Source organism: Aplidium turbinatum, chromosome 13 (assembly GCF_918807975.1).
Source record: "Aplidium turbinatum chromosome 13, kaAplTurb1.1, whole genome shotgun sequence".
NCBI lineage: Eukaryota > Metazoa > Chordata > Ascidiacea > Aplousobranchia > Polyclinidae > Aplidium > Aplidium turbinatum.
The window spans coordinates 17,504,220-17,525,380 of record NC_137484.1 but is presented as its reverse complement, the minus strand read 5'-3'; the positions used below and the strand labels follow the sequence as shown (position 1 = coordinate 17,525,380).

The following is a 21,161-nucleotide window of genomic DNA, read 5'->3' as shown; positions in this document are numbered from 1 at the left end:
GACCAACAATTTGTTATTGCAGAAAATCTAAGTTTACTGGATTGAAATCATAAACTTGTTTTGTTGCTAGTAATTTATATTCACGATTTGGTGTACTGCATGTGTATTTAATTATGCCTGTTGCCACAAGCTCAAGTGTGGATGAAGCAAGCTTACTTCTCACAAATAAAGGTATTCAACTAAAGTCAACATAATTGATGTAAAAGTCTCCGGTTTTTAGAGATGTAAATTCCTAGAGGATTCTCATGCTATTTTTTGATGTGCCATATGATATTTTGATAATTGTAAATATTTGACTTCATGTGGTCAAAGGTTACCTGAATTTAACAAAAGTTACTTCAATATTGATTTTTTCATTTTATTAATCTGTCTAAAAGACCAGAATTAACATGAAATGAAGTGCAGTATTTTTACTACCGGTACTTGAGTTTTAGAAAAAAGCCTTCATGCATTTTTAGTTGATCATCTTGCTTTTTCAAGTTTAGTATTGATTAGAATTTGATTTTAACATATAAACTCAATAGATTGATCGACTCAGTCACTCTGCACTATTCTTTTGCTAACTACTGTAAATAAGGTGGTAGTTCATTCATAAAAACTATTTAATTTCTATTCTGGAAGTCTAGAAAAGATTTTGTTATCATCAATGCTTTATTCTAGTTTTTAGTACAATTTTTTTCCATTTCCTGTGTTAGTTTGTTAGGTTCATTATTCTGTTACAACAGATCACTGCACAGACAGATTGCTTTGTTGAAACTATTCATTGAAACAACAACAAACCTGCTAATACCACAACAAACCTACAGCATTAGGCTGAAACAGATCGCTATGCTGTATTTACACAAAAGTTTGTGAAAAAAGTGTTATAAATTCTTACAGACAATGATGAGAATTTAAATGGAATGTTGGAAAGTGACCCATCTTCTTCAACAAGACAGTCTGCTGAAATCTCCAATAAAAGAGTGTTTCCATTGTTTGAAACTGTAAGTACAGACTAATCAGCTGTGTGCTGCATTTCTAATTTGCTATATATATATGTTTATTGTTTAGGATGATGCATTAATTTTCAAGTGTGAATTAAATGTTTATATATGCGAAATTAAGAGATATGCTGATACCAATATTTTGGCCGATATCGATATTTTTGCCCATGCTTTAGTGTTTTGGTGTTTGTAAAGAGTTAAATCAAATGCTAGGTTTGACCTTATATCATATATATGCATAAAACCACTACCATTGACAGGGGTCAAGAAGATACTTTGGACTGCTGCTCGGGATCATTTTAGGGGCCTGTATGTATGCCCCATAATCTTTCCAAGGGGCCAGAGAAGTTGACAAAATTATTGCCTATTCTTTGGATATATTGCAAGTTTATTAAAAATGTCTTGATTTGGGGTTTGAAGATCTCATTGCTACCCGGCCCAAATTATCCTTGCAATGGCCCTGCATAAAACTAATATAAAAAGCTTTGAATTGACATAATTTATTTGTGAAGATTCAATCAATCCAATCTCAACTGCATTGTTATGTCATAACTCATAATAGTAGTGTCTACCAGTAGTTATTATAAAAGGTCACCATGATTGGAGCTGGGGTATAAATGAAGAAATAGGCATCATAATTGGGGTTTCTAAAATTAATAGAGGGTTTGTGCAAACCCTTCAGTCTTCACATAAGGTATCATAATTAACGGAATGGCCCGTTTCGGCGAGTCCGATTCGGCGAGAGCCTTTTTCGGCGAGTTCCCTATTCGGCGAGTTTTTGAAATTTTTAAAGGAAATTATCGGAAAAAAATAAAATGTTTGAACTATTAAATTAAAATTTCATTTGTTTATGTCTATAAGTTGGTACTTTTGAATAGTTAAAATGATTACTTTGGATCAACAAATGTGTGGACAGCTTAGCTTTGATTGAAAGGAAATTATCGGGTATATACCGTAGCCTGGTTATCCCGACCAGCATAAAATTGTTCCAAGAACCCAGTTAGCCTAACAGTTCATTTTTACATTGTAGTAACAGAATGAAAGTTAGTCTAAAAGTTCATTTTGACATTGTAGGAATAGAATGAAAAGTGCTAACCAAATGTGTGGCCTACAGTTTGGATTGAAAGGAAATTATCGGGTAGGCTACCGTAGCCTAGTTATCCCGATCAGCAGAAATTGCCGTTTTTACATCATTTTAACGTCGCTAAATGTTGCAATCGTATACAAAAGAGAACTTTTGCTGACTAGGATACGTTGAAACTGAGAAACATTCACAGAAGCCCTTCGATTTGTTCCAAGAACCCAGTTAGCCTAACAGTTCATTTTTACATTGATTCAATGTCTGAATATTCAATCGTTGGATTTGCAGAAGGCGTTGTTTGATTTTCAAAAACTCGCCGAAAAAGGCTCTTGCCGAATAGGGAACTCGCCGAATCGGATTCGCCAATTAGTAGCAGACCCCATAATTAAGTATATACCGTATAGCATATACAATGTAAACAAAGTTTTTTTCTGTAGTCATTTAAAAACTATTTGACAATTAGTGTTCTACATAAAAATGCTTGTTGTTTGGTTGAAGCTATTGCCAGGCTTGGTTAAGGCTACTCAGTACCCACTACCCAGGCAGCAAAAATGTATAATCTTGCATCGTTTCTACATTGCAAGATAGCCTATTAAAAAAACATGCAGTTTGATCGTTTTTTTTTTATGTGTTTGTTCTATCAGTTTGTTTAACTATTACTTGTTGTCCTAGTGAACTTTCTTCTGTCATATCTGATTTTTGAGATGATTACAAAAGTGCTTTTTTAATAATTTGTTTAAAAATAAATTTTGCCAAAAGTGGAAGATTTGATGTTTATCACCAATATTTGCAGTGTCATCACGAAAGGTTGGTGTTATACAGGCCAAAATAGCTAAGGTTTCTGGACAAGCATTGCCATAGGCTTGCTTCAATCTTGGTGATGTAATATATATAATTATAATAAAACATTGACAGAGGATGCTCACTTATACTTGCAGCTTCCCTTTTAGCTTGTGTTTATTTTTTTGTTAATAATTTTGCGTCAAAACAAATTTGTACCAAAACTGTAGTTTGTGGGTGTATGTATTTTAGTTATTTATGCACCCCATGGGCACGGATTACTGGATAGGCTATAGCACAGTGCAACGTCAAATCTTTCACTTTTGGTAAAAGTTACAATTTGTTGTTACTGTATATCTCAAAAATCTGATCTTATAGAATAAATCTGAGGTCAGATTCGGATTCAGCACCCCAAAATTACTCTTCATTAGTTTTATGTAAAGTTCAAACCTGAAAAATCGTGTTGATGGGTGTAATATGCTCTTCGCCATTTCTGTTGCTTACTAGTTTGCGTCAATGTAACGAAATGTTGATCTGCGAAAAACTTCAGCAATTCAAAAGTTTAATGTTTAAAAACATCTGGAAAATATATTCGATTAAATATTGAAATGATGTTAAGTCTCAGATAGCAAATCAATCGCTTTTTGCATTAATTTACGTCTACAAACGTTGAACAAATGTAAAAAGCGATTGATTTGCTATCTGAGGTTATGGCGTCGTATGGACAAAAAATTTACAAGTTTTATGCTCTGTTAAAAATAAAAAAGGAACAGTGATGATAAATATGGGAGAATTTGAGTCTTCTTTAAAATTCAAGAATGAAACGATTGTGAAAACAAAACGTTTTCTTTGAGTCAAAGAATCATTGCAACCCAGACAGCAAATTAATCCTTTTTTACGTTGATTCAACGTACGGTATGCAGACGTCGAATCAACGTAAAAATCCGCTGATTGGCTTACTGGGAAGTAACAATGTCATGGAAGTGACTTACAAGTATCAAAAATTTAAATAAGTTGTCATTTTTTACATCAGCGTGACGTTAGTTACCACTTCAAAAAATCTGTATTTTTCTTGACTACGCAAAATCTGCAACAAATGCGTTTTATTTTTTACTTTTAGTATCGGCCACATTTAGCCGATACCGATACTTCAAAAAATGGCCGATATCACAGATATCGATACCAATGTATCTATACATTTCTATGTGAAATGCAACATCACAGATAGAATCGGTACGCAGACTATTTGAATAATGACCTTCTGATGATCCCCCTTTTAGGGTGAAACAGGCTGTAGAGGTTTTAGAGAGTAATAACTATCATGGCCACCTGGAGATGCGGCCTGATTTGTCACATTTTGCAGATTTTGATTACAGCTACTGCTAGTGCTTGACTGACATTTTTTGAGATGTTTTTACTTTTTGCGGTTTCCTAATGACATAAAACTTTTTTGTTGCCTTGGGGAAGCAGTAGCAAATGAGAAAAAGTAAGTTGAAAAACGCAAAATCAGACTGTTATTGGAAATTAACAGTCTGACTAAAATCTTCGAAATCGAAGGTTCTTTGTTTTTCAACATGTGAAAATGTTAAAACCTATTGTGTCATCTGGGGAAAAGAATAAAGAAAGCGTAAAAATATAATTTTTAGAAAAATTTATTTAAACGTTCGCCCAAAGCAGGGATTCATAATATAGGGATCGCCAACTCGGCTGGAAATCCGACAATCGGAGTGTAAAAGTGTTGCCAGATATTTTTTATATTTTTAGAAAAAATGTTATTTTGGCATTTTTAAAGAGTAGTGATCGCCCAAAGCTTGTCCATTTAAAACTAACCTGAAGTTTAAAGTTGCACAAGATTGAGTTAAAGTAGTTTGTAGTTGTGTTACTTTGCAATAAGAATGTGCTGAATTTATGTACAAAACTTAAATAAAACTTGCAGGTTTAAAAAAAATTATACTAACCAGTTATGAACAAAAAAAATTGAGAAACTTAAAAATACACCTCAGGAATAAAGAGCTTCATGTTTTAAGTGTTGAAGCCGGTAATTATTTTTCAAGTAATATGTTTTATGTACAAGAGATTAAATTTGCCAAAAATATAATAGTTTGATAAGTGAATAATAAAATTGCTTTAGATTAGTTTTAAAATATTTATTTACGGGCAAGTTTTGGGTAACTAGGCCTACTACTTTAAAAATGCAAAAGTAATATTTTTTTCTAAAAATAGAAAAAATATCTGGCAACACTTTTACACTCCGATTGTCGGATATCCAGCCGAGTTGGCGATCCCTATAGTATGAATCCCTGGCCCAAAGTTAGAAAAACCTGGAAATTTTTGCAAAATGTGACAAATCAGGCCGTATCTTTAGGTGGCCATGTAACTATATATATTTGATGTAATTCGCTCAGCTTGGCGTTTTGCTTGGCATTGACCACTTTTTGTAGTATTAATAGTGTTTATTGTGTAACCTGCACTTTTATATTTAAAAGGTTAAAAACTAGATTCATTTGTCATAACTATATGCATGATTTTTGAAAGTTTTTCTGATGGTGCAGGGCAGTGGAGTTGTAATGATTTTAGATTGTCAAGAGTTGTTTTTAAACATATAATATTGTAGATTTTGTGCTGATTTCACAGCTCTTCATCAAAAATGCTTTTTTCTCGTGAAAGAAATGACATCTCATTTGTTACCTATAACTAATTAACTATCCTTATTGTCTTGCAGTTTTCTTCCGATTCATTTATGTCCTCAACAGCAGCACAATCTCAAACATCAAGGTTTTCACCTTCTGCTGATGTTCGAGAAAATTTGCGCGGACGATTACATTCTGCAGGTAAGTAGTTTAGTTTGTTCCCATTACTCTACTGATAAATGTTTAGGTATGTACATTGTCTACGTACACTAAAAAAGCAAGATAAGCTGCAGTTGGGCAATGCACTGAAAGAATAATTCTCCATTTAAGAGCTCGAAGTCTAACATGGGTACAAAATAGTTCATAGACAACAGTAGGTCTACAATTATAGCTAACACACATTTTGCAACCTTGATGACTTGGTCCTGTGCTGGTGCCTGGTGGTGATAAACATCATTCAATTTGTTTGCATTGATCCAATGTCTGCAGACGTTAACTCAATATAAAAAGGACAGTTTGTTTTGCTAGCTTGAGTACGGTACTTCCACAAGCACCTGAAACTACCCGAATATGATTGCAGAAACATGAGATTTTTTCTGTTAATAGATAATATTCCATCAATGGTACAGTTAAACTAACGATTTAACTGTCTTCGTGAGTGGATAGATATCGTAGTTCAAAGTGAAAGCAGCTGATTATATGAATGCATGGTGCAATAGTCTTTCGTTCCTTTTTTGTCTCTCTTGTGTGACGTTGTGCGTTATGTACGCAACTGTACTTCAGACGAACTCGCAACGGATGCAAAGTGACATGTTTGTTGCGAACAGTTAAAAATGATTATAACTATGGTCACTTTCCAATGTGCTTTTTCTTGCTTGGAGATAGTTAGACAGCACACATTATTTCACAGCACGTTTGAACAATGGTACAATTCTACGTCCTGGAAATGCAGGCTTACTCAGGACTCTCATAGTCGATTGTTATTTCATCACAATTAGTTTGAAACATTTCTACATCGTGAATCACGTTTTTACCAACCTCAGACAGGGGATATTTTTGTTCTGCGGTTCCATGTGTGCGCGAATGGTTGTGCAATGCACTGGTTTATTGCTTTTTCTAACTTTTCATTCCACTCAGCAAAAGGTTCATTTTTTACATCGTTTCAAGGTTTCGAAACGTTCGAAAATAAAAACAAAGTACTTGAGTGCTTTTTTACAGTTGCAGATGTAAAATAAATGTGGAAAAAACGACTGATTTTCCTGGCTTAGGCACAGCAACAGTGTAGCGTCAAATGTTGAAAGATGTGTTGCTGCAAAGTAGACTTTGAAACACAGAACTGATTGCTGCGGTCGATATACGCGGAAACGTTCTGTACTCAACTTCTTCATCCTTCAGGCTATTCTCGTCTGCCTCGTACAGCGCTGAAAGAAACGCGTATCTGCATTCTGCAATGGATACAGCTATCATCATTAAGGCGATGTGAAAATCAAAAAATTTTAAAAAATCAAAAATCGAATTATCACACAGGGTGACTATTGCTATGTAGAGTATTTCTGTAAAATTTCACGCAAAAATATTCAGTAACCTTAAACATGTAGTCGATTTTGTCTTTGGCATTTGTTGCCAGCACAGAGTTGCCAGGTACAATTTTTTTGAAGAAAAAACTTTGTTTATTTTTTTTAAATTGTAAAAATTTCCAACTTTAACAATCACAACAACAATGACATATGATGCGACTGCTAGTTGCCCTTTTAGGTAAAGTCTGGCGGTGTACGGTAAGATATTAAACAATCACCTGGCAACCCTATTTTTGCTTGGTCAGCAAAAACTGATGATATTAAAGCCTTTTTCACTTCCATGGCAAGAGTAGGAATGCACTGTGCATAAGATGACAGTTTGGTTTTGTTGTAGTAATATGTATTACATAATCACACAACGCACTGCATTAATATTCGATTGTTTTCGCCGATTTACATTTGTTTTTTGACAGATATAGTAACTGCAACTCTCCAATGGTAGCTTACACATCAACCAACCAACTTTATATGTGCTTGTAAAACGTGCACAAACGAATGAAGACTAAAGACAATGAACAAGAAACAGTGGTGAATATCAAAATATTATACTGCAGCCAATGAAAGAAAGTCAGATTTCGTGTTTGCTTTCGGCAAGACCCTACGCGAAGCAATTCTCGCCCGAATGAAACCATCCCATCGTTGATGGCCAGCAATACTTCCACAGTCGTTAGTGACTTCCCAAATGAGACGCTGCACAGCCTGAGTATGGGCAGGAAAATGAGGGTATTCAAACTTTGTGTTTATCAAACCCTTTAGTTCATCCATGGTCAAATATGAAGTACAGATAGACTCAGTAAGCGTGGCATGGTCCCAATCAAAGAGAACAGTGAGCTGGCATCCAAATTTAATTTTGGTTGGGTAAAAGTGCGGACAGAAACATCACAAGAGTTACTGCTTTTGCGAATATTTTCTAACATGTTCACAGAAAAAGATCGCAGAGCAGGATCATCACTGAATACCGGGGCATTGTCACATTCAGATGTACCAAGTTCAGCTGGTTCGAAAGGAGAGTCAATTTCTTCATCAATTGCTGCAGAAAACTGCTGTTTTTTCCAGTTCTCTTCCTCTATCACTTGTGACTTCTTTGCTGCAGCGAAATCATCTCCTCGCTGTTGTTTGAGGCTCTTGAAAAACAAGTTTTTTGTGTGATTGATAAATGTAAAGAACACAAAATAATCCATGTAAATCAGTTCAGTTTGTTTTTATTTCTGACTGTCACAACGAAAAACAATATATACCAAACATAACAATTAATACTCTTTCGGACAAATGGCAGTAAAAATCAGTGATAGTCAAGAAAAATCTTCTCGGCATAGCACGACTAGCTTTAGTGAAAGCACAAGCCTGCCTTTACAGACGTAGAAATCAGAACATCTGAATCACTTTCCCACGAGGAAATGCTTTAGGAAATCGAAAAATCCTTAAACCACCTACTATCTAGAGTTGGTTGAACTACATCTGCAATGGTGAAGTGGGGTTGTATAATTGGCAGTAACCCATTCTCCTTCTCATATGGCTCCATTCAACAAATATAACAACAAACCAACCCCAGTACACAACATGGGACATGTCTATGCATGACCCTGTTATCAAAGAATATACTTATAAAAGCCTTACATTTCATAGAAAATTACTAGACAAAAAAGTTTGAAAAGATACCGTATGTAAGAACTTACCTTTTTGTTAACTCTCTTTTGAAGCGTTTTCGTTGTCCTTTTGTCAAGAGGCCCAATTTGGTATAACGGTGCTTCTACTCTACGATAACGTTGGGAGAGGAGAAACCTCAATTGTTTTAGGAATGCGATTTAGAATAGTTAGCTTTTTTCCAGCTTCCTGAAAAATCAATTCCTTATGAGTGCTCTGTCTCTGTAAACGTGCAATTAATTATTTCAAATCATTAAGGTTTTGAAAAGTGTCTTCTAGTTGGTTATTGTAGCCTACGTGTATATACTGTTCATTCATGCAAGCTATATGTTAGTATTTTTAACAACTACCCTTCATCCATACGAAGATATACGAGTTGGTCTATGTTTTATGTCACTACCAAGCTTAATTAAAACCAGTCAGAGAAAAACTTGCAGTAATAAAGTACTTGAGTATCACCTTCAACAAAGTACAGAATGCAAGAACATATCGTAGTGTTGGTAAATCAGCAGTGGGAAGCTCCTTGGAGGGTCCAATGACAGAAGAGCTTTCCATGCTTCTTACTCTCTTTTTAGAACTTTTAGGCATGATTTAACAGTTAACAATGCTACCCACAACAAGGTCAGCTTTATGAACTAAAGATAATATGTGAAGAGATTAATGCATTTTTTGAAGAAAAAAAACATAGCCCACTTACAGTACGGTACACAGAACTAAGAATTTAAGTGCTGAAAACTTAGTTGTCTGAGCCTTCCGTAATACTATGAACTTTATTAGTGTCATTCTCAAAGCTACATATAAAAAATACAGAACCACAAACAGTAACTTCACCTGAATAAGCAGTTCTTATTCCAGAAGACCTGATAATTACAGACACTGCCTCTTAGGCCTACTTTACACAATTTGGAAAACCTAGCCTAAACTAACTTTGAACCGAAGCCTGAATGATTATTTAACAACCAAGCATAAAATCATAGCAAACATTTTGGCTGAACACAACTTCTTATCTGAATTTTGCAGCCTTATCTTCAGTAATAATCAGCAATTCAGCATCTCAAGGTATAAATCTCTCAGCAGCAGACAGCAATCGCTCGCGCGCGCGTGTGTGCGGCACACAACGCGTTTTCCCTAACTAGCCATTCAGAGCGCGCTATCTGGATCACGTGGATTGATGCGTTGTGATAGTATTGTTTGTGGAATCACCTTGCAAGAATTAGAAAATACTAACCTTAAAACGCTTACATGTTTACGGATACTGGATTTTATTGCATAAAACTTCACAAAAATACTCTACACAACAGTAGTCACCCTGTGTGATAATTCGATTTTGTCCATTCAAATTTCACATCGCCTTAATCATCATGTTTGCTTCGACAGCTTCATCAAAACTGTAGTTTTTAACGCCATTTTCTTGACCATTCCTTTTCAGATTCAAGTTGTATTAAATATCCAACTCCATATTATTGTTTTCAGACAGAGACACGGAACGAATGCGCGCACTGCCTTCATGTTCTGTCACGCGAAAGGTAAGCTTTACACTTCCCAGACAGCAAATCCACCGTATCTAACATTGATTCAACGTCTGCAAATGTAAAAAACGGTTGATTTTCTATCCGGATAATTCACACACTGTCGCGTTTATTCAGGCAGCCATAGCCGATTGATCATATTCTGTAGCTTAGAAAGGAAATTTGGCTTTACACATGAAAACAGAGCGTTTAATTGGAATTTTACTTTCTATTTTCAATGAAATAAGACAGCTAAAAAGCGTCGAATAGTTCCCGTTATTTTTCGGATGCGGACGTGCTTTGTTTTATACTTTTATTAATTATTATTCAAACATCAAGTCCATTGCTGCTTTTGCGCTTCAGCCCAACAAATTGTTGTATATCGGGTGGGGTAAAAATGATACTACTTACTTTTTGAATTGTCCTAAATATTACAAAAATTATTTTTAGATTTAGTGTACATCATGACTGGAACCCTTTTCTGGCGATTTTAACGCTTTAGGCGAAAAACAAACGATCGCCACTATTTTAGAAATTAGCAGCCAAACATGCAATGCTGAACGAAATTGCAAGTCCACTGACAAATTTAATTGAACAAAATTATCGATATTGAAGCCGAATTTGCTGCAAACCGCTCGCAAAGGTTTTTTCGTTTTGTTTTTTTAATCGTTATTTGAACTTGATCTTGATATATTTGTCCCGTTTTGTCTGTACATTTTAGTTTTTCTTTAAAATCGAGTCTTTCCAAACTGTCTGTAAAACAAATCCTAAATACTGTAATCTAACCCGTTACAACCCGGAGTTTGGGCAGGTCATTTATTTTTTTATTGAAACTTAGAGAAACTACCTTCGAGGTAACTGTGGGCAGTGGCGCAACTAGAAAAAATCAAAGGGAGTCGGCAATGAGAGAGAAAACTAACAATTATTTGTAGAAGCGGATATATCACAGTTAGATTGTTAGAATATTAGCCTAGTGTAAATTGACTGTGGGTGTGGCCTAGCAGGTGTGTGATACTAGTCTTCTTAACAAACGTGTGATAACAACATGATCGTGTTGTTTTACGTCACACCCAATATAAATTACATTTAAAAAAAATTACAGTGATCGTTTTTGTCATACCCTCATTCATTACCCTGTGTATTTGCAATCGCGTTTTTTCATGAACTGTTAGACTTGGAGTATTTGACGGTTCAATGTATGCGTGGGGTTAGTCCAAACCAGTGTAGTTTTACCGCATTTCCTTGACTTTTTATCGATTCTTAATACGCAGTGAATGACGATGTTCCATATGTAGGCTACGTTTAGACGTTGCGTATGTTGGTTTCATCAAGCGGCCACGAGTGACTGAATAGCTTTTGTGGTTGAGGCTATAGTGTAAGTATATTCACTCAACTGTATCGAAAATTTTCTTAAACGTTTTCACGTTTGAGGGAAAATGAGCAATTGAAAGAGCATGTATCTGTTTACGTTTTTATTTTATTTTTGCTTTTATATCATCATGTAAACTTCATGACTATTTAGTCTGAAAGCCCACCTTCCAAGCGGCCAAGAACATCGGGTTGCAGCGACGTGGATTACAACTCTTCTATCACTTCACCAGGCAGTTTGTCTTCGAATGACAGACCTACGCTGTGAGTAGCTACCAACGTAATACAATAATTGTCTCTAATACACAGTAATAATTAATCGTGTTCCCAAAAAATGCTTTCGTTTAAAATAGAACCTTTTTTTTTATAACTTGAAGAAGTTGAAACCTTGCCTGATATTAACAACAACAACATATTCCCAAAAAATGCTTTCGTTTAAAATAAAACTTTTTTTTCATAACTTGAAGAAGTTGAAACCTTACCTGATATTAACAACAACAACAACAATAATAATATTCACAACATTTATCTACCCCCACACCCACATTCGCAGTGCCAAATATGCTCCTAGGCGCTGTACATGACGATGATGATAACATAATACGATACTGTCAGTCATAATGTTCAGTAAGATAGAATGTTTTCAAGCGAGTTAACCATGCAATAATGCTATTTATGTACATTTTGTAGCAATGCTGCCTCGACAAAGCAGTCAACTCTATTTTCTGAATCCAACTCGTCGGTCAATCACCGAGGAAATTACCCAGCATTGAATGTGAGTATAGAAAACGTAATTTCACTTCAATTTGCTCCTTCAGCATTTGCCTAAGGTTATTAAGCAGCAACAAAAGTACTACTCACACTTTGATTAAGCAACATCGCCACGTAGTAGTTTAGTTATCATTGACATTGCAATAAAACTGTTCATTTTGAAAGTCCGCTACTTTAAAGTATGTGCAAGATAATATGTTTTGCCTCTTGTCATCTTTAGAGTCTGTCGTCTTCTCTTGTGGGATCTCGGATTGAGGAGGATTTTGCTGCCACCGAGCACAGGAATGTGGATGATGATGGAAGTACTGCCTCATTTCTTAACGTCCCACCGGAGACCGAAATGTAAATATACATTTGCTTGTATTGATTTGTATCTATTCTAAGGCCGTCCGATTATTTGCAATAATAATAAAAATGATGATGTTGCAAGCACAGTAGTGCTTTTTCACCTTCATGATAACTTACGTAGCAAAGAATGTGTAAATTTTGGTTTAGGTTCCTACTGTTTCTGCATTTTTGTACCAAAGAAAACCGATCTGTTTTTGTTGGAAAGGGGGGGGGGGGGGGGGGAGAGGGAGAAGGAGGAGACTGTTTACCTAATTGTTTTTATGCGATTATTTAGAAACACTAAGATACTGCATTTGGATTAACAACAATATTCATATTTCATAATTTGAAATGCATATGCAGTTGGCAAAGGGTATTAAAAAAACTTTTATGCAATCTGAGTGTAATTAACTTTTGAATACCATTCTATAACAACTGGTAATGATAAATTACGTTAGATTTTAGATTTTATAATATAAATAAATTTGAAGTTTTGTTTTATGAAGTCCCATCATCGACCTTACAAATGTGGAAGAATCCGATTTGGCTGAAGAAGAAGAAAACCACCCTTTGAGTAGTCCTACCTCATATCAAGATTCGTATGGGGGAATACGCTTCCGTAGCGGTACTCCCATTCCCGAGAGAGGATTCACGATCCCGTGTGTTTTGTCATCTCCTCCTGGGTATTTATACTCGGAACAGCAGTCGTCTGATGAGGATGTTGGCTTTCAATATGCTTCAGCGGAGTATGAGACTTTTCCTGGTGTAGGAGAAGAAGCAGAAGCTGTTGAAGAGCAGCAGCCATACGAGAGTGATGGTAATCAATTTGAAGCGTTAGGAGCATGGAGCCGCCGCCTCCGTGAACCCATGGAAGAAGACACCGTGATCCCACAACAAATCGAACAGAGTGAGAGAAACTAGTTTTCACCACTGATTAATCGATGATTTTGCATTCTCAAGTTATGTAATCATAGATTTGTCGCTATATCAATATCCAAATGAACATAAGTTTTCCATAGTCATACGTATACGCGACAGGATGGACTGATAAACGCGTTATTGTTTTTCTAGATGACCGCGTTCACCCAGGACGCTTGAGACACACACCTACGTATGTTTTACATGACACAGAACGTAGAGGTCACAGGAGAATTTCAAGATATCTTCAGCCAACTTCCCTCAACGTGAGTCACTCAGAAGCCCCCCAACAATATCCACTTCTTATAGACAGATTGCAGGTGGGTTGGGAGCTATTAGAATTAGAGCGTTCGATCGATTGCATTGACTTGTCAATATGGTTGTGTGCAGGGAGCTGTCGTTAAAGTGCCTCTGACAGGAAAATAAATTCGCTAAATTTACCTAAGATACCAAAAAGATGACACTAACAAACTTCCCTGACCAGCAAATCGTAAAAAATATCAACAGGCTACCAAGTTACACGCTTGCGAACTTTCGTTGACATCGGCGAATCTGGCACTCATTCAATTGCGAAAATAAAAACGGCAACACCGCTGTGACGTCACAGTAAGCGGGAAGGATACATTCTTTCTCTGTGATGACTTGGTAAAGTATGGTACGGCTACTGCAAAACGTGAATGTGTGGGGCTCTGTTGGTCTAAAGCATGTGCAAATTAAGAATTACCGAAATGAAAAAGTGAACTTATGATTACTATCAGGTTTCGATCAAATAGGTTGAGTTTACTTTTATCAAACAGCATCTCAATTCAATTGAAATTGCAGTTTCATAGGGCTACAATTTTCATACTTTTTTATTTGTCCTAACTCCTAATCTGGCTATAGCCATTTGCAGTGTAACAACAGTATCTCACAAACAGCACCTTTAATTTATGGTTGAGGCAATGCCTACAAATTGCTGTTTATGTGACATTGTCAGTGACAAAGACCGTGTGCTTTCTTTTCCCACTTTCCCACAAAACAAGGTACTGAGAAGAAAATGATCAAAGTTTTCTTCTAGTGTTCGAAAGTGGGATGGGCCATACAAAACTAGTCGTATATGTTCACTTCACTGAAGACGGTTTTCTTAATACCACTAAAGTAAAAATGCCTACAGACATGTGTTGGAGTGTATACTACAAGGTGATGCTCTCGGAAGCAACAATCGGATTGTGCGCCGTCATGCATTGTTTGGCGAATCCGAAACAATTTTCCAGATCCAGATGGCCGTTACACAGGATTTCAATGGCCAACTGAAGGCACATTATGAGAGAGAGAGAGAACTTTTATTTATTTTTGAATAGTGATGATGAATTAAATATGATTGATGATTCGTACGATTTCTTCATTTTTCACTTCAAGTATATTTTAGGTTTTGTAGGAACGTATCCAGTACAGTTTTATTAAACTGCAAAAAACAATAAATCTTCGAAAAAAGCAACCGCTTATACCAACTCCGACCAAACTGTGATCCACCAATTACATCTAGGAAGCGTTTGTTTCATCCGTTGCTAACGACGTCCACTTAGGATGACGTAATACCACCAAAGTCGTCCCAGAGCAGTGAAATATGGAGTTTCGCCTGTGGTGGCGCTGCGGAGCAGTCGTTTGATTAAATTACGCCCTAACCAGTCGAGCTACGAGGTTAAGATTAAAAAGTTCGCTAAGTATAATTCTGCGCTAGGAAATGCTTTAAGAAGTTACTATACTTGGATCCAACCTGTCAGGGGCACTTTAACAAAAGTTTGCGAAGTGTTGAGACTTTAGATTTTGCATAGAGCGGAATGTTTTAACGTACCGTATCGTTTGTTTTAGTACCCAAGTGTACCTTCTCCTGCCGAAATACCATCTTTGCCATTTCGTTCATACGGCAGCAACGGAGCACGCGGATTACCTGGACCATTTGGCGTTGGTGGTAGGCTCAATATTTTTTTTTTGAAATTATGAAATTATTTTAGCATTGATGATGAAGCTAAACTAAATGTTACAGCAATTTCTTAATGTGTGGAATTCGATACAAACGACCAAACTTTCTATTCACCCCCAGACAGAAAAAAAATCTTCATTTTTCATTAAAGTTTACAATGAAGTCTGCTTACGTTGAATCAATGTAAATTGAAGGATTTCGCTGTCTAGGACGCCACGTCTATTTGTCAACATCTGCTCCTATTTTTGCTAATCTGTTCGTTTTCACTTTTTTATAGCACCTTTCTCGACTCGCGTTTTGCCGGTTTTATCTGGCCGAAACCGGCCACCAGCCAGTACGCAACAAGTGCAACCTGCCAATTCGAGCCTTTACTCCAGCCACTTTCGTCATTTCACTTCTCATGGAACGGAACATCACGCTCCTGTCTTGCGTCCGATACCATCGTTACAACAAGGCAAGTGAATTCTCAACGACGAAACCGACAAATTTATCAAATCTTTGTGTAAATCACGTCTTTTCTAAGTGCAAACTTGTACTCCACAGCTCATACGACAAGGCGTGAAGATCTTGCTGCTCTCCCCTATTCACAGCATTTACCCGGAGCGGCCATTCCCCAAGTACCAACTTTACGCCGCGACAGTGCTCATGCTTTTCCCGCTGTCAGTCCCACACACCGCCCTTCTGATGTGTTCCAACCAAGCCGACAATTTCCTGTTTCTTCACGGAGTGATCGCCTGAGACAAGTTCTCAACAATAACGACTTGAATGGCGCGACACCAAGACCTTGGATTCCTCTCACGACTATCAGACCAGCTGCTTTAGATCCACCCAGCTACATGTCACCTCGAAGAGTAGCAGCTGAAACTGACACAACTCGTGTTTCCTATTCCTCACCCAGAAGACCACCTTCGTTTAATGTGAGTTACACATCAGTGCAATTGATCATCAACAAACACAGTTCTGAAGTATGCTTGTCCAGCAGTATATTGTGTTGAAAGTTGCATGCGTGTCCTTTACTATAAGCCAGCCCCAAGCCTGGAAAGGCAAGCTTATAAATCGACAATTTATTGGAAATTTAAAAGAGTTAATTTTTTTTCGCACTTACTCAAATAAACTTACTACGTTTTTTTTTATTTTTTTTTATCAGCGCTTTGATTTCGGCGAAAAGTTTTATGCATCCAGTTTGTATTTGCACAAGACGGACTATATAGTCCGTCTTGTATTTGCATGAAAGAGAAATTGCAAAGCCATTGTGACAGAATTAGAACACGAAAGTTTCCGAATGCCCATCCGATTTACAGTTCTGGTTTGACTGTTAAGAACTGTTTGTTTTCTTTTTACGCAGCCTTGGCAATATCTTCCAAGTACAGCTTCCATGAGACCCGATACTCCCAGAAGAGAGCCGTCGATCCCAGATACGTCTCTTCCTCCGCAGCCTAGAGTTCCAACAGCGCACCCCATGGCCACTTCGTTTCCGATATTTTCTGGCCTGCCACCTTGGCACCACGACTACCACTCAACAGACATTCTCCCTCCGCCGGTAAAGAAGTTGTTCGTTTTGACAACTTTTTTTCGCACACCAGTCTGTAATTCGTAATGCAATTTCAATAAAAAGCAAGTTATTCACAGCTGAAGCTAATTGTAAAATCTATGTTTGAAAGCTTTTCCATAAGATAATGAGTTGCCTGTGACATCATCAAAGCCGATTTCATTCTTAGTTCCTACACAAGCAAAACTTAGCGACACCACTTTCCCAAAGATTCTCGTGAGTCGTGACCCAATGTTCACATTCATTTCATGCAAGCGGTGTCTTATGATTGTCATGATAGTGTTAGTATGGTAGTCATAATTACATACTTACGTGAGGATCTGTAATCAAACGACCTCTGCCACGAACACTTGTTTAAATTATTACTTCCAGTATGCTTTTTGTGTAATAATAACAATCTGTTTTATTTATCTCAGAGCCCCCAAGGGTTTTTGAACCGCCCGGTGAACCAAGCCTTTCCATTGCCTTTGTAAGTTTAACATTTCCTCCTGTATTTGCAAAATTTCAGAGCGTAGTGGCGCTCCTTCGACTGTAGCCTTTGATTTCTCATGAGAGCAGTACGCTGTTCCAGGGAGAAATGCCTACGGCCTTTGTTACGGCTATGGCCTACTGAACTGAAACTGTTGTTTTATATTATGGGTGAAAAATTGCCATTGTGAAACATGATATAAAATTACGGTGAAACCACTTTTGCCTACTTTACTTTTTATTGTTCAACTGCTTTTAAAATAAATCAACTTAGGAGTTTTGGAAGTGTTTCCTGGCGAAAATGTTAAATTTTACTAGCAATCTAAGTAGGAGAACGTTTGTTTTAGTTTGATTGAACGTTGTATAAAAGTATGTAAATTGTAAATGCTTCATAAATAATTTTTTGCGACTTGCGAACCTTTTTAAAGCAGTAAATCTTTTCATCATTATGTGTTATAAGTTCTCGTAATTCCAATATGTTAATTTGTTACAGCTAAGAAACGTACCTCATTACTGGTCTAACAACGCCGGAATATCTCAGAGTCTGCTTCTACCTTCCGTACTTCTATTTCCTTCGTACTACTAGTTTCTCACTAGTGATCCCGACCAGGCCTTGGCTTTATTTATCTTTTTCCAGTTGTTTTTGATGTAGGGAGCTAGTAGTAGGGTAGTAGTAGTCCAACACTTCCACTGTCCAAAACCTTTCTTGGACAGCACGCTTGGTGGTCACGTTCAATTAAGTTTTAACCTTGTTCGTTGTACTCCACAGCTCCAGCACCAGGACCAACAGATTCATGCCCTTACATCCATATGTTTCGCTGGAAGATGAATCCGATTCCAATCCCTTCGATGTAACTTTTTATTCAGCTAATTTTAATTCAGAAAATTACTTTTGTGTCACTTTTTTTTATAGCCCGTTTGTGAATTTTTATCGGATGTGTTTTATGTGCCATATTTTATAAAAACACCTGCAAGTTGAAACATGTTTTTCATAAACAATGCAGACGAAACCAGTTCAACAACAGTAGTCTAGAGGCCCTAGAGCAACACAAACGCTCTAGAGCGAGTTTGGTGACCCTCCTAGTTGCAGATTTAAAACCTACGAAACTTAACGTTGCAGAGTTTTGCATTTCGCTAAAGAAAAACTTTCCGTGCTTATCATAATAGCATCAGGATTCCATTTAGTTCTTCTTTCCCTTAAAAGAAGCTTCTGACCGCATCGTGATATGTAAAAAGTTATCGATTTTTCTTTTCAGATACTCCTGAGTCTCGCAGAAGGGCTCGGTGGTGTGAAGCCACAAGGATTGTCGAAGGGACGCATCGACCAACTATCTTCATATCGCTACAAACCAGGAACCCATCGCACTGATCAGCCGATGTAAGTCGCACGTCTTTCACGTCACATTTATGCAATTTCAAAACGCTCCATGCTCACAATCTAAGATGTTTTCTTTTCTACTCGTTTATCTTTCTGACTATTCAAAGATCAATTTCCCCCCTTCAGCTTTATCAGGCTAGATTGTTGACATTCATCATGCAATCGTACCTTCTGTAAATTAGCCCTTTGGTAGGTTAAACTTACTCCCATGGGGTAAATTTATCTTCAGCTGAGACAGACGTTGAATCAATGTAAAAATAACGGATTTTAGGGCCGTTACGTACCTTGTGTTTTAATTCAAAAACGTTTCCGTCATGAATCCTCTTCAAATGAAAGGTGCGTCGTCTGCATGTGCGAGTGGGAGCAGAAGGATCATATTCGTGTTCTGCCTTGCGATCATGAGTTTCATGCCAAGTGTGTGGACAAATGGCTCAAGGTGAGGAGTCTATTCGCTGAATTTGTAACTGAGAGGATTTTGTTTAGTTATTTGTGGTTGGTGCGAACCGTGGTGATACGTATACAAACGAAAGTAAACGTCTCGGCAAACGGCTAGTATAATATTAGACGTTTGCTGAAATCACATTTTGACGATCACAATTGCTTGTGAAAAGAGATTGCATTTAGCAAACTTTGTTTAGACATGCCACGACTGTCAATTGATTACGATTTGTAAATTTCATATTTTTATGGCAATTTATCAACGAGCCTTTACATAATTCTTTACATTAATTACTTATCAACAATTGCCTTCGTTTTGTGCTTTGCAGAAAAACCGCACTTGTCCCATCTGTCGCGGTGACGCTGGTCAATGTGAGACTTCAGCGCCAGCACTGGCCTAAAACATAATTGTAAATTACCGCTTGGTGTGGAAGAGCAGTTTTGCTATTGTGACATCACAGTTATTGCTTGTGGCGTGCAGCGAAGACCATTGCGTCTGAAGATATTTCAAGTCTTCTAAAATCACATTACCTTTATGAAGCTAAAATTACCGCTGCACAGCTGTCATGTCGTGATTGGATGGAAAGCTGGCTATGTGACGTGTCCGGATGTGATAACGACAAGAGATTGTGCAGTGATTATCAGAAATGACGTCATCCAACAGGAATTGATCCCCATAAGAGAGAATCGTGCTCCATGTGGGGTTGCGTCTGTTGGATGCCACCTCTAACGAGAATCAATCTTGTTCAAATTTTTGTTTTACCTTCAGCCTTAGAGTATCCAGATGAAGGCTGTCTGCAACGATTTTGTCAAATAGCTAGTTAAGTTTGTTTTTATTTCTGACCACATCGAAAAACAATATATGCCAAACATAGCAGAGGTCTAGAAAAAGAAAGAATAGATATAATTAGGTATCTAGATATAATTGATCGTTCGAAAACGTAAAGAGAAAGTGTTCTATTCCAATCATGGTGTTTCATCATTTTAAATCCTGTGTTTTGTAGAGAAAATGGATTTCTTGAGGCGATTGTTGTTCGTGCGTAATTGAACATTGATTCAATGTAAATATTTCTTCGATCACGTCACGACTGTCTCGTTTTCTACTCAATATCCAACACATAACTTGCATGAAAGCGATGTTGCTTGTTGCAAAGATTCCCAAAGTACATCCGATGTAAAAAAGCTTAACAGTCAATATTCAAAAGCATTTCAACTGCCAGAATGTGGCTTAAAACAATTGAAACTTGATTGGACGTTGAAGGAAGAGCGTTTGTTCGTTGGCTTGTTTTGTTTCAGCATTTGCGAGTGAAGTGGTTGGTATGACGTGTTCATGAACTTTATTTCTGAAAACGTGGAAAAGTGCCTTGCGCATGTTTACATAGAGTTACTGACTATCACGAACGCTAATAAAAACACAAGTTTCATGATAACTTGATGCGAAAAATGTGGTTTTGTACTGTTTTATAAATTCATCTATTTTTGCCACCCACGTGCAGTGCTTACGCGATGCATGTACAATGTACAGTAGTAGCCTGCCGACTCACGATAACGTTTTAGATTACAAAATCACGATTTCTTTAGTTATTGATACGTTTCAACTGAGAGTTTTGCCTTTTTACAGTAGAAACTAAGACTTGTTAAAAACGCATGCTTTTTAATTTTGGTGTTTCTCCCATCAAAAACTAATATTATCTCATGATAGCGTTTTTGTTATGAATTTTGATTGACTTCAGAATTGAGCGTTCGCTTCAACAAATTGTTTGGAATTTTCTTGTGAT

The 21,161-nt window shown here is 37.0% G+C and overlaps 1 protein-coding gene across 1 annotated transcript; it reads left to right on the top strand.

The window, feature by feature from the left end:
* The first annotated feature begins 113 nt into the window (after positions 1-113).
* LOC145782344 (uncharacterized) lies at positions 114-19,784 on the top strand. Its single transcript, XM_082594129.1, has 18 exons — positions 114-171; positions 880-983; positions 5,567-5,675; positions 10,169-10,221; positions 11,726-11,835; positions 12,262-12,346; positions 12,563-12,684; positions 13,176-13,576; positions 13,741-13,907; positions 15,439-15,538; positions 15,828-16,004; positions 16,094-16,467; positions 16,896-17,090; positions 17,516-17,568; positions 18,337-18,418; positions 18,824-18,945; positions 19,282-19,381; positions 19,713-19,784. Exons 1-18 carry the CDS (start codon positions 114-116, stop codon positions 19,782-19,784), a joined length of 2,484 nt encoding a protein of 827 aa, XP_082450255.1.
* Positions 19,785-21,161: the final 1,377 nt, after the last annotated feature.